This window comes from Lactuca serriola, chromosome 5, assembly GCF_051521515.1.
Source record: "Lactuca serriola cultivar US96UC23 chromosome 5, Lser_US96UC23_V15, whole genome shotgun sequence".
Taxonomy (NCBI): Eukaryota; Viridiplantae; Streptophyta; class Magnoliopsida; order Asterales; family Asteraceae; genus Lactuca; species Lactuca serriola.
In genome coordinates, this window is record NC_136412.1 from 248,955,285 (window position 1) to 248,967,524 (window position 12,240).

At 33.9% G+C, this 12,240-nt stretch overlaps 2 protein-coding genes across 3 annotated transcripts; one reads left to right on the top strand and one right to left on the bottom strand.

The window, feature by feature from the left end:
- Positions 1–476: 476 nt before the first annotated feature.
- LOC145053968 (small ribosomal subunit protein uS17y) lies at positions 477–1,721 on the top strand. Its single transcript, XM_079002098.1, has 6 exons — positions 477–565; positions 666–706; positions 812–912; positions 1,022–1,166; positions 1,271–1,360; positions 1,458–1,721. The coding sequence occupies exons 1-6, from the start codon at positions 554–556 to the stop codon at positions 1,549–1,551; spliced, it is 483 nt and encodes a 160-aa protein (XP_078858224.1). The 5' UTR covers positions 477–553; the 3' UTR covers positions 1,552–1,721.
- A 2,264-nt stretch (positions 1,722–3,985) lies between these two features.
- On the bottom strand, positions 3,986–9,395 carry LOC145053969 (methylmalonate-semialdehyde dehydrogenase [acylating], mitochondrial-like). 2 transcript variants are annotated; one of them, XM_079002100.1, is made up of 18 exons: positions 9,322–9,395; positions 8,180–8,867; positions 8,006–8,103; positions 7,210–7,281; positions 6,960–7,121; positions 6,808–6,886; positions 6,550–6,704; positions 6,330–6,473; positions 6,067–6,132; positions 5,930–5,980; positions 5,687–5,838; positions 5,506–5,596; positions 5,339–5,419; positions 5,199–5,276; positions 5,025–5,104; positions 4,779–4,948; positions 4,291–4,696; positions 3,986–4,215 (listed from the first exon to the last, which is right to left on the bottom strand). In XM_079002100.1, the coding sequence occupies exons 2-18, from the start codon at positions 8,721–8,723 to the stop codon at positions 4,197–4,199; spliced, it is 2,448 nt and encodes an 815-aa protein (XP_078858226.1). In that variant the 5' UTR covers positions 8,724–8,867; positions 9,322–9,395; the 3' UTR covers positions 3,986–4,196. The 2 variants fall into 2 exon arrangements, with proteins under 2 accessions (XP_078858226.1, XP_078858225.1); XM_079002099.1 differs by having other exon boundaries at positions 9,188–9,388.
- Between the last annotated feature and the right edge of the window lie 2,845 nt (positions 9,396–12,240).

Sequence of the window (12,240 nt, forward strand, 5' to 3'; positions counted from 1 at the left end):
CAAAAACATACATATATATATATATATATATATATATATATATATATATATATATATATATATATATATATAGAGAGAGAGAGAGAGAGAGAGAGACCCTTTATAATTAAATAATAAAATAATAGTAAAGGAAAAAAAGAAAAAAAACAAATATAAATAGACAAATCCGAAGAATTTTTAAAGTGTTTTGGATCAAATTCGCAACAAAATTAAACATTTGGACCTGTAGTGCTAGTCCAAATTTTTTTGGACCAAAATGAACAAATAAATTTGTACATTTTAGTCGATTATAAACTTATAATCCAATATCATACTCCCTAATTGATTTTGCATAGAAATTGTTTAAAATACACATTCCATCGATTGTAGTAGACAATTAGACATAAAACAGCAGCCCAGCCCGCTAGAGTCATTTATTGATTAGAAGCCCACAAGGCCCAACTTAACCTCATTAAATATATAAGCTTGCTAGGGTTTACATCTGCCTCCGCTTATTTTCTACCTATTTTCTACCTGTGCTTCCGCCACTGAAAAGCTCCGATCTCTACTAACAATGGCTGAACAGGTTGTTATCTAATCTATCAACTCTCGACTTTTATGCTCATCTCGTTTCCTACAGATCTTGACATTTTGCTTTTCTTTTTGTTTTCTCTATTTCCTGATAGACGGAGAAGGCGTTTTTGAAGCAACCCAAGGTCTTTCTATGGTGAGAAACTAGCCTCTTTTCGTGTTCGAATTTTTTGTTCTTTTTTCTATATTTATGCTAATTTGCATATGGAAGATGATGTTGGTATTCTTAATTGTGTATTAGTTCGAAGAAAAGTGGGAAAGGGAAGAGGCCTGGGAAGGGTGGAAACAGATTCTGGAAGAGTGTTGGTCTTGGGTTTAAGACTCCAAGAGAAGCTATTGAAGGTATTAGCGTTCATCAAACACCTTTTCTATCTGTTTTTTTCAAATGATTTCGAAGCTGTTAGATATGTGATTTACAGTATGATCTTAATTATGTACTTAATATCTTTAGGAACTTACATTGACAAGAAGTGCCCTTTCACTGGTGATGTCTCCATTAGAGGTCGTATTCTTTCCGGAACATGCCACAGTGCGAAAATGGTGAAGACCATTATCGTACGTAGGGACTACTTCCATTATGTGAAGAAATACCAAAGGCAAGAAGACACAATCCCATCTGTTGTGGTTTTATCAAATACCCTTAAATACATAACAAATTCTAAATCAATCTTATTTGTATGCTGTGTTGTTTGATTGATAGATATGAGAAGAGGCACTCGAACACTCCAGCTCACATTTCTCCATGTTTTCGTGTGAAAGAAGGTGACCGAGTCACAATTGGACAGTGCAGGTGACATTTTAGATATAATCCCCTTATTTATATTTTGATTTGATTCTTATATTTTATATATGTTTTTAATTTTTAATTATTTGTATTTTTGTTGCAGACCATTGTCAAAGACTGTGAGGTTCAATGTGTTGAAGGTGACTCCAGCTGGATCTTCTGGAAGTACTGGGAAGAAGGCGTTTGCAGGCTTCTAAGGAAAAAGCTTTATCTTGAATTTGATTTGCTGGTTTTGTAGCGATACTTGTTTTTTTTAACAGTTTGGTTTAAATGTTTCGGTAGATGTATTTTTTTTTTTACTTTGATGTTCGCAATTATGGTATGATTGTAAACATTAAAAATCAAATTTTGATTTGGCATTTGTTCTTGTTTTGGCTATTTGTTCATTTAATGATGATTTTGATAGATGTGAATTAGCTGATCTTTATACTAACTTTTTGCCATGCATAACAGTTTAGAGGATTATACAAATCCTTTTAAAATGCGTATTACAAAAAGTTATTGTGTAAATATCATTTTCCTGAAACAATAAGCTATTGAAAATAAGCGGATTATGCTCGTTTTTTTTTTTAGAAACCTTTTTGGACCCCCTTATGCCAATAAAAACATTTTGAGGTCTAACTCATGTAGCACATGTAAAGTGGACTAACTATTAATCCAAATGAACAATTTTCAAAGGTTTTATGTTGTTTCAAGGCACTAAGAGATGGGTGGAATAAAGGTTGTATGCTTTTTGTCCTTTATAATTATTTTCGTATTGCAACCAATACCTTAATAATTAAAGCCAATTTAAATATTGCAATCAGTGCCCAAATAATTTATTAAATTAACATTACCATTTTCAACTGTCATTAAACCAAAACATCGGCCAATATTATCCAAGACTAACAAAAACAACAAATTAACTAAAAGACTACACACCAAATTTGCAAACCTAGCCAATACACCAACCTAGATCTATGCCAATGCCAACACCACAGGGACTTTGGTCAACATTACACACCCACTCATGAGAATGACTCCAATTAACACCATTATTATTAATATCGGTTTCATTAACAAGAACATCTACTATCATGTTCCTCTATTTGTAGTTGGGCATGAACAACAATACCACTCTTCAAGGCTTCATGTATCTCAAACATCAAATAAGGATCTGCAACTCCAACATGACCCCAATGTAATGGATGCAGTTCTTGAATTTTTCGATACTTTATTTGTTGGAGATTTTAGTGATGCAATGACAACTTGTGGCTATTGAGTTGTCAAAGTACAAGAAAAATGTAGATAGATTTGGTGGGATATTGCAATTAAAGCATGTAAGGCGACTTACTTTTATTTATTTATTTTAATAAAATTTCATATTTTCAATTTAATGTGTTTTTGTTTCAAAATTGTAGCAACTTGGTGAGGGGATCGACTCTTGAATTAAAAAAGCTTGCATTGAATTTTTTTTGCTTTAACTAATAATAGTTCATTGGTTGTGAAAGGAATTGAAGCAGGTTTAAAGGGATTAATAATATAAATTTTAAATGTCAAGTAATTTACTTAACATATAATTATAGATTATTATATTGTGTATTATTTAAATCATTTGTTCAACGTTTTGTAAAACAAAATAGATTGGAGGAAAACAATTTAATGTTGATCTAATTAAACAAAAGAGAACAAAAATTAGGAACATGGAAGTAGTATTTGCAAGTAGTTCTCTCGTCTTAAGAATGAATTGTTTTGTGATGGAGATGACCCCAGGGGAATGTGAAATGTGGAATGAATCAGGAAGTCGCCCTTTTGTTAAAATTCCTTCTCCTCTCTTTCAGATTTCCTTGTCTTTGATTTCTGCCAAAAGATCTTTACTGTATATCCAATCTTGGATCTTGGACTGGCCGCATTCCCATTTATATTATCAAATATAGGTAAGGCCAACCCACCCCTTCATCATTTCATTTTTTGTAACGAGAATATATATTGGTACGAAGCGCCAGTACTTAGCTTAGAGCCGTGAGCTCCTTGGATTGGAAGAAGACCAAATTGTGAAAGGAGAAACCCTCTTCAGAACCCATACCCTAAGTCGATTATTTTTCTTTTATTTATTCAGAATGAGCCGCTGACGCTTGCTTGCGCATGAACATCATGAACATGCGGTAGACTTCTCGGAGGTGCCAGTAAGGCTAAGGCGGCTCTGGCTGCATTTGTCAAATCCGAGGGCTGAGGGGTGCCCACTGGTCTACATTATATGATGCGGGTAAGAATATGTAGATGCAATATTCGAAAATACGATTATATTTTTTGAGCTAATTATGAACTTATAGTTCGTGACTTAAATTTTAAAAAACTAGAATTTGACATTTTTATGGTTATTTACTAATTTTATTAGGACATTGGTAATATTTTTTTTTTAATAAATTCATTTATAATTTAAGATCTCCGATGATTAACCCATGTCTAAACTAATTAGCCCGTAAACCCCAACATAAATAGCCTTAAAAAAATTATACATTCCTGTCCAGTGTCGGCCTTAATCAATAACTTGGTTTTAAGTTGATCTTGAAGTTATTTGACTAATAAAACGTGGGATTTGAATGTTACCAAGTGATTTTGTGGGCTTTTTTTTTTAATCATGAAAGAAGGTTTACCAAAATCCATCCATTCATTTAACAACATAATCACATATAAAACCAGTGTCACTACACAACACAACACAAGACAGGTATAGGAAATTTAACTAGTTGATTGAGAGGAGAGCTTCCATGAGTAAGTACCATGAGCTCCATTTGTTACTTCACAGTTCACATCAAATACACCTTTACACCACTACACCCAACTACTCAAAACTCAAAACCTACTGTGCATTTCGGCTCCTGAAACCAAAAAAAAAACATTCAGGCCAATTTAATTTAAAAAATAAAAAAAGATGAGAAGAAAGAATGAATTACCAGTTTAGAAAATGGGTCAAGAACTTGGGGTCCTGTGATCCATCAGACATGAGCAAAGCAGGAGACACCCCTCCATCACTGTTTTGAAAATCCCTGAGCTGCAATCCCAGGGACACAGCTTCACCTTCAGCTTCACCCGTGTTATGCTGCTGCATTCCAAATTCCGGACCATTGTCCAACTGAAGATGATCATGATGATTATCTGATGGGGATTCCAGTGGTCCTCCTCTATCCGAATCGGGAAAATTATGGGTGGGTAATAGCAACGAAGTTCCATCTGTTGTTTGAAAAGTTGTTGGAGGCATTTCAAGCAGCCCAGCCCCTCCTACTTCGTCACTACACCTGAAATCCTTCCATTGCTGACTCACCGTTTTAATCTGCGAATAAAACTGAACCCCTGATTTCCCTACAAAACATTTTATCATTTATTCATTTCCATTCCTTTTAAATTATTTTTTTTATTAAAAAAACAAATAGAAAAATCTTACCTTGAAAGTTTAGGTCTCCTGAGAAAGATGCTTCTGTTCCTGTAAATGAGAAGAAGGGCAGCGGGGATGGGACAGGGACATTTACACCAACCTGCCCCGCTTCTATTTCTGTTTGGAATTTTCTCGCTGTTGCACCGTTTTTCGTGAATATTGAAGCCCCGAATCCATATCTGATTAATCATTTCATTTTTTGGAATATAAATTAAAGATTTTTAACTCGTTTTTTTATGAACTTTCTGACTTTACCTGTTTCTGTTCACAATAGCTATGGCTTCCTCTAAGCTATCTGCCTGCATACACAGAAGAACCGGCCCAGTAACCTCCTCCTGATCACACAAAAATATTACTGTACTATTTAAATTATATATTATATGTATAATAATAATATATTAATATGAGTAAGTATATACAATCCATCACCTTGTAACATTCCATGCCTTGTGTAACATCAGATAAGATGGTGGGACCAACAAAATTTCCCATTTCATATTTTGGAACCTACAACATATTTATTTTTAATAGATTATTTATGTAAATAGAATGGAAGATAAAGAACCTACCTCCAGATGTCTTCCATCAAGAATTAATCTTGCACCAGCTTCAACACCCACTTGGATTAATCTGATTACCTTTTCCTTTGCCTGTAAAAAGTAACATCACAATTATTATTATTATTATTATTATTATTTTTAAATATTGTCAAAAAGTATCGACAACACATGCATACAATTTTATTAATCACAGGGCCAAGGTCTGCATCAGGGTCAGTTCCCACATTTACTTTAAGTGATTTCACACGCTCCACTAGTTTTTCTTCCCTGTATAACAGGAAATTTTATAACATTTATTAAATCAAAAAACATTTCCTACTCCAGAAATCTAAGTAAATAGAAAAATAAATAAAATACCATGGTTTTGAACCTCCAACAAATACAACACAACTCAATGATGAACACCTTTGCCCTGCGCCACCAAATCCAGCACCAGCAAGAGCATCCAAGGTGGCACCCATGTGTGCATCAGGCATCACTATTGCATGGTTTTTTGCACCAATATTTGACTGATAAATAAATTATAAAAAATACACTCAAATCAAAAACAATAGTAGTAATAATAATAATAATAAATCCACATTATGGAAATGAAACTACCTGAACACGTTTGCCATTAGAAGATGCTCTTGCATGAATGTGTGAACCAGACTACAATACATGAAAATTAAACTAATCATTAAACTGGCTCCTAAACTAAATAATTATAATTATATTTATAAAAAAATGGAACTTACAGAATCTGGGCCCACAAATGTTATAGCTTTGATATCATCATCATCACATATAGCATTCACAATGTCCTGGCCGATCAAACAATTTGATCAATCAACTCTCAAAACTAGAAGTACTACTAACAGATTCGAAGGAAGCAGATTCTGCAAATAATCAGTTATTATTGGGCAACAACAACAACTCTTTTTCTTTCTTTTTTTTTTTTATAAAAAAAGAGAAAAAATCTATATATTTTATTTTTTTAAGAAAAGGGCTGTATGCTCACATTGGTTCCATGAACTATATTTAGTACACCATTTGGCAAGCCAGCCTCCATTGCTAATTCTGCTAGTATCATGCATGCCCCTGGATCTTTCTCAGATGGCTTCAGAATAAACGTGTTTCCACATGCTACTGCAATCGGAAACATCTGCATCATATCAGACATCATATTATTAGACATAAATACATATTAAATAAAAACTTCAAATAGGTAAATTAATTACCAATAATGGAACTAATGCTGGAAAATTAGAAGGACAAATTCCAGCACAAACACCAAGTGGTTCCCTTATGTTGTAGCTATCAACTCCACTTCGTATGTTTGAAACAAATTCTCCCATTTGGAGACTTGTCATCCCACAAGCATGTTCAACCACCTCTACACATAAACAAATTAATTAATTAATTAATTAATACCAGTTATCGTAAGTTTTAAGTTTGATAAATTGAATTTGCATAAACATAAATGAAAAGATCCACACCAAGCCCACGAAGCATTTCGTTACGTGCATCTTTCAATGTTTTTCCTTGTTCAGATGTTATATTTTGAGCAATCTTGTCCTACAAAACAATCAAGATTTGTATTAAATAATAGTATTTGATAAGAAAGTCAACAGCGAAGTCAAACACATACGATGTCTCTACGAATAAGTTCTTGAAATTTGAACATGATACGTTGGCGGGCCATGACAGGTGTGTTTCTCCATGATGGAAGAGAACATTTTGCTGCAAATACTGCTGCCCTGAACTCTTCGCCTGTTGTTAGAGGAACCTGAGAAACCACTTGTTGGGTTGCCTGTTTTTATTCATAATTAAAGTATTTAGTAATTCAGAATCTTGGGAAATTTAAATGGAGAAGAGAAGGTAAGAATTTGGGAAATTACAGGGTTTATGACATCAATAGATGTTCTTGATTGGGAGTCTATAAACATACCACCAATGAAATTTGGTACCCTCTGAAAAAATAAACAACCAACTCATGTAATGACAAGTTTACGGGTGTCTAATGATGTAACACTATCTCAATTTCAACAAAATAATACAGAAATTGAAAGCGATAAATCTATTTCCTTTAAAAAGTATGTTTTCATAATTGAGAAAGAGGAAGGAGCATGCAAACCCACAATCTCAATGTTATTACATCCATTAAAGGTAAGATATTGATGGTAAAATCTAATGTTAATGAATGTCATTTACACACACACAAAAAAAACATATTAATGAATCATATCCCATTAATTATAATTCTTGTATGAGTTTTTGATTGGCAAAGAGGAAAAGGGATTCTAGAATTTATCTCCTAAAATAGATAAGTCCTTATTATAATTAGAATGGTTATTATTAGGATTAAACTGTTTGCGAATTATCTTGGGAGTTTATAAAGAATCTGAGATAAATTCTTAAAAACAATGATTGTTCTTGAAGTTCTTCACTCTTATCATATCCATTCATTTTGCTAAGTATCCTTCAACCATCAAAGACCTTTTGGAGTACTTTGACAATAGACATTAGCTTTTCTATATAGTACTCAAGGATTACCTACATTTCATTCTATTTAAGTAACTAATTTCTAGGTTTACATAAACATTACTATTATGGCATTTCATATGTGAGTCTACAGAATTCATATAAATAAGCAACATGTTCAGAACAAATTTCTTATGAATTAGGCATTCTTACTGGAGGATAACGCTGTCTCCAAGAAGGCTCTGAAGTTGTTGTTGAATTAGAGTTCCCTTGAGCTGAACTCTGAGGTCTCAATGTTTTATATCTCCTAACTGATGAATGATCATCACAGCATAAATATAGTAAGAGGCTAATTGAAATACTAACCTTCTTTATGAGGACATATACCTGTAAGATTCCCTTGACGAAGCTTGGTTTTGATATTGTAAACATGTTTTGGAGTTGATAAAAGCTCTGGATTATGCTGTCTTAATCTCTTCAGAATTTGGCGTGGTTTTAAACCAGCTTCTGTCATCTCTTTAATAAGCAATACCTCACTTTCTGTAAACCTGCGAGCGGATGGATGCTGTGTGATATCACTTAAAGGTTCATGGTTGTGGGACCCGTTTTTTACTGAAAGTACCCAAAAACCATCATCTTTTTTACCAACAAGTTCAAATGGACAATTTGTAAGGCGTGAACCAGACTTTCTTTTGCGAACAAGTTCACCAGTTCCATCATCATCTGTCTTACGCCTGTTTCTGTAAACACCTCCTCTTTGGCATCCAAGAACTACAACTTTCTCCTTCTTGGATTGCTTAATGGTTACAACGTATCCCTGAGACACACCAAACTCTCCAACATGTTGGATAAGTTCTTCACGATCAAGGAAACTGCCAGGTGGAGGTGGAAGCATTTGTGGAACATCTGTAACGATTTCATAATCATCCATCACCAAGCAAAGATAGTTGTTTCAACACTGATCAGCAGACTAGGGTTTGGACAGCCCTCTGTTCACGGAACCAACTATGGATATGAAAGTTCCCAGTTCTTGGAGTCACGAAATAACCATTAGTTTCATTATACGACCAATTTCCTGCATTAGAGCCATGTACTGTGATGTTATACTTCCAATTCGATCAACAAAAGTCGCATTTTATGATTTCTCTTGGAGATAATAACCCACCAGGCATGTAATCGAATATCAGATACATGATCAAGCAAAAACCCGATTTGGACATGCTGAATATGCATATAACGAGTATAAACCCTAAAATCGTTTTTTTACGTTATAATTGATTATAATGGAGTAAATCACACATTGAAACCATACACATTGTATGGTTGCATGAATCGAACAAAAAAAAGGTAACTATAATTATACCAGTAACTTAAGCTCACACAAAGAAACCATACCTTCGTAAAATTTTACCTCGAAACCTTTTTATCAATCACTAGATAATGAACCAAGGGGTTTGGGGAAACTCCCTAGGGCTGTTTCAAAAACTTTTCAGATACACAAAACTCCGATAAGTTTTCTTGATATCTACCTTCCCACCGGACGACGAAGAGACCTAGATCGGTGAGTCAAGAAGACGAGCTAAAGCCGATGCTATTTTATTTTTATTTCAAATATATATATATATATATATATATATATATATATATATATATATATATATATATATATATATATATATATATATATATATATGGTTAGGTTATTTTGTTTTCACTATCATTGTGTGCATGTATGATTGATTCTGGACCAATCTTTTTAGTTATTTTAAGAAAGCAATTAATACATATTACATGTTGAATATATAATGGGTATTCATTACATCTTCAGCATTTAATATGTATTAATTATTTTCTTAAAATAACTAAAATAATTAATCCATAATCAATCATACATGCACACAATAGATAGTGAAAACATTTGAACCTAACTATATATATATATATATATATATATATATATATATATATATATATATATATACACACACACACAGCCGTTTACCCGCGCTAAGCGACGGGTACGGATAATTTCTTTCAAAAATTAGTTTCTAGACACAATTAGGTTTTAAACCAAACATGTTTCATTTTTTAATCGGTTTCCGATTTCAAATCGTTGCAGATCTATTCGTGGGGATAATATACATGCCAATAAAGTTTAACCAAGTATATGAAGTTTTAGATATCCGAATGTATTAATAGGGATAGTGTACATTTCCGAATATATAAAATTATGATACAAAATCATTTGAAGTTTTAATTGTGGATTTGAATTCGGCTAGTAGTTTTGGTGTATTTTTTGGATATATGAAAAATACACCTACTTAGGGTATGTTTGGGTTAGCTTTTTTATGTCAAAAGTGATTTTTAGGAAAAGTGTTTATTAGCTTATGGCTTTTAGGAAAAGCTGGTTTTAAAAAGTGTTTGGATGCGAAAAGCTGCTTTTCCAGGAGTAAAATGGTTAAAAAGCTAAAAAGGTAGGATTTTCCAGCTTTTTGAAAACTTTACTTTTTCCTATCCAAAAAGATGTTTTAAAAAGCACTTTTTAAATAGACAAACACTCTTTTAACTTATTGGCTTTTTAAAAAGCTAATAAGCTTTTTTTAAAAGCTATCGCAAACACCCACTTAAATTATAACATTTTCACCTAAAATAAAAATATTGATAATTTCTCACAAGGTTCGTAGCAACGAAATGCAGTAGGCAACGAATAGTTCATTTCGGGTGTCATATATTGTTATCGTTGTTAGTATACGATTAATTGGTGAATAGTTTCTAGACAACGATTAGTTTCTTTTTGAAGAAAAGTTTCATGACAACAAATGGTTTTTTCATCGAATAAATTTATCTGAGAAATGCAACAGATGGCAACTAACCTCAATTATAAAATGTTGTAGTTAGAGAAAACAATAATATTAATAAAAATATTACTAATGTGTAACATCCGAAGATTTGTCATTTATAGTCCTTGGGGATAGAAGGGTGAAGCCATGAAAGTCTAAGGATTAAATTGCAATTATTGGGATCAGGAGGAGTACGATGCGCGTACATAAGGGTACAATAAGCGTATTAGGTGCGCCCTAGTATGCTGGGCGTATACTTGTGTACACTAGGCATACTCATGACAAAAGGAAACCCTAATATTTAGGGTTTGGGGACTATATAAGCAACTTTATGAGCACAAAACCCTCTCTTACCCCAACCTCCACTGCTTAGAGTCGTTTTCCCCAAACCCTAGCCATTTCCTTGAGTGTTTGAGCTTTTTGAGTGTTTTTGAGTGTTTTAAGAAGAAGTCGTCGCATCAAGGAGTTGGAGAAGAAGATCAAGCTTGTAGATCTGAAGTTGGTTTGTGCCCTAGAAGCTACAGAAGGTAAAAAGCTTGGAACTTTATACTTGTATGAGATAGATCTAGTCATTTTAGCTTTATGGAAGCATTCTTGTCCCAAAAGTCCCAAAATGGTGCATGTTATGATTTGAACGAAATGAGTTGTCCTTTCAGACCTTAGAATATGTCCTAAGTGATAAAAATGGTGTCTCAATAGCTAGATTTGTCTCATGCATAAAGTAGGAAGGTCTTAATGGATTAAGACCATGTGTTAAGAACTTTCTAGACGTCCAAAGTGACAAAGTTCGAGACTTTATAGTCATATGGCACATTTGGTCGATAGATCTGAAGTTTAGGCTTAAGTACTTAAGCCATTAAGCACTTATTAGGGCTTTGGTGAAACCCCGCGTACGCCCATCGTAAAACCAGTACGCCCAACGTTCTGGGTCAACCACCTCGATGGTGGTCAACATCAGGACGAGTACACCCTGCGTACGTCCTCTGTTGGACCTTTGGCAATTGGGTTTCAGGTTTTAGGTCGTTTGTGAGCTAGTTGGATTTGGGCCTTTGCTGGACTTTATGAATATTATGTTTTGGGCCAAGTATTTGATAATGGATCTTGGAATTAGGCCCAATTTGGGAGTTGGGCCCAATTTGGTAAATTGGGCCAATAATGGGCTTTGTATAAGGACCTTCAAGGTTTTGGAAATTGCATTGGGCCTTGGCCCAATAAAGAGAATGGACATGATGGATTGTGTGGACCCCCCTAGTCAAGATTGTTATGTTGTGTAATGACTTGGTATTTATTATTGGATAGTTCGGGATTTTTGGTGAGGCAGGCATTCGGGAGTTCGATTCTTCAGTTTAGATCGGCATTGCGAGGAGAGTTATCCTCACTATATCAACAGGGTCTAAGGCACCAAGGCGGACCCTTTTATCTGATTTGTATCCGGGAATTCGCTTGATATGTTTATCAATCTGCTAGATTTGCATCCTGGTAGTTAGGATGATATTATGTTAGTGACCGGTTAGGTCGATATCCTGATTTTAGGATGGTTGTTGTGTTAGTGATTTGTTAGATCGGTATGATTATATGTTACTTACATGCTAGCATATGATATTTATG

Coding starts and splice junctions, on each gene's coding strand:
- LOC145053968 (XM_079002098.1), top strand. Junction 1,167..1,270: donor TATGTGAAGAAATACCAAAG/GCAAGAAGACAC, acceptor TTTGATTGATAG/ATATGAGAAGAGGCACTCGA. Junction 1,361..1,457: donor GTCACAATTGGACAGTGCAG/GTGACATTTTAG, acceptor TTTTTGTTGCAG/ACCATTGTCAAAGACTGTGA.
- LOC145053969 (XM_079002100.1), bottom strand. CDS start 8,723: ATGGATGATTATGAAATCGTTACAGATGTTCCACAAATGCTTCCACCT. Junction 7,122..7,209: donor CTATTGATGTCATAAACCCT/GTAATTTCCCAA, acceptor GAATAAAAACAG/GCAACCCAACAAGTGGTTTC. Junction 6,705..6,807: donor CGAAATGCTTCGTGGGCTTG/GTGTGGATCTTT, acceptor GTTTATGTGTAG/AGGTGGTTGAACATGCTTGT.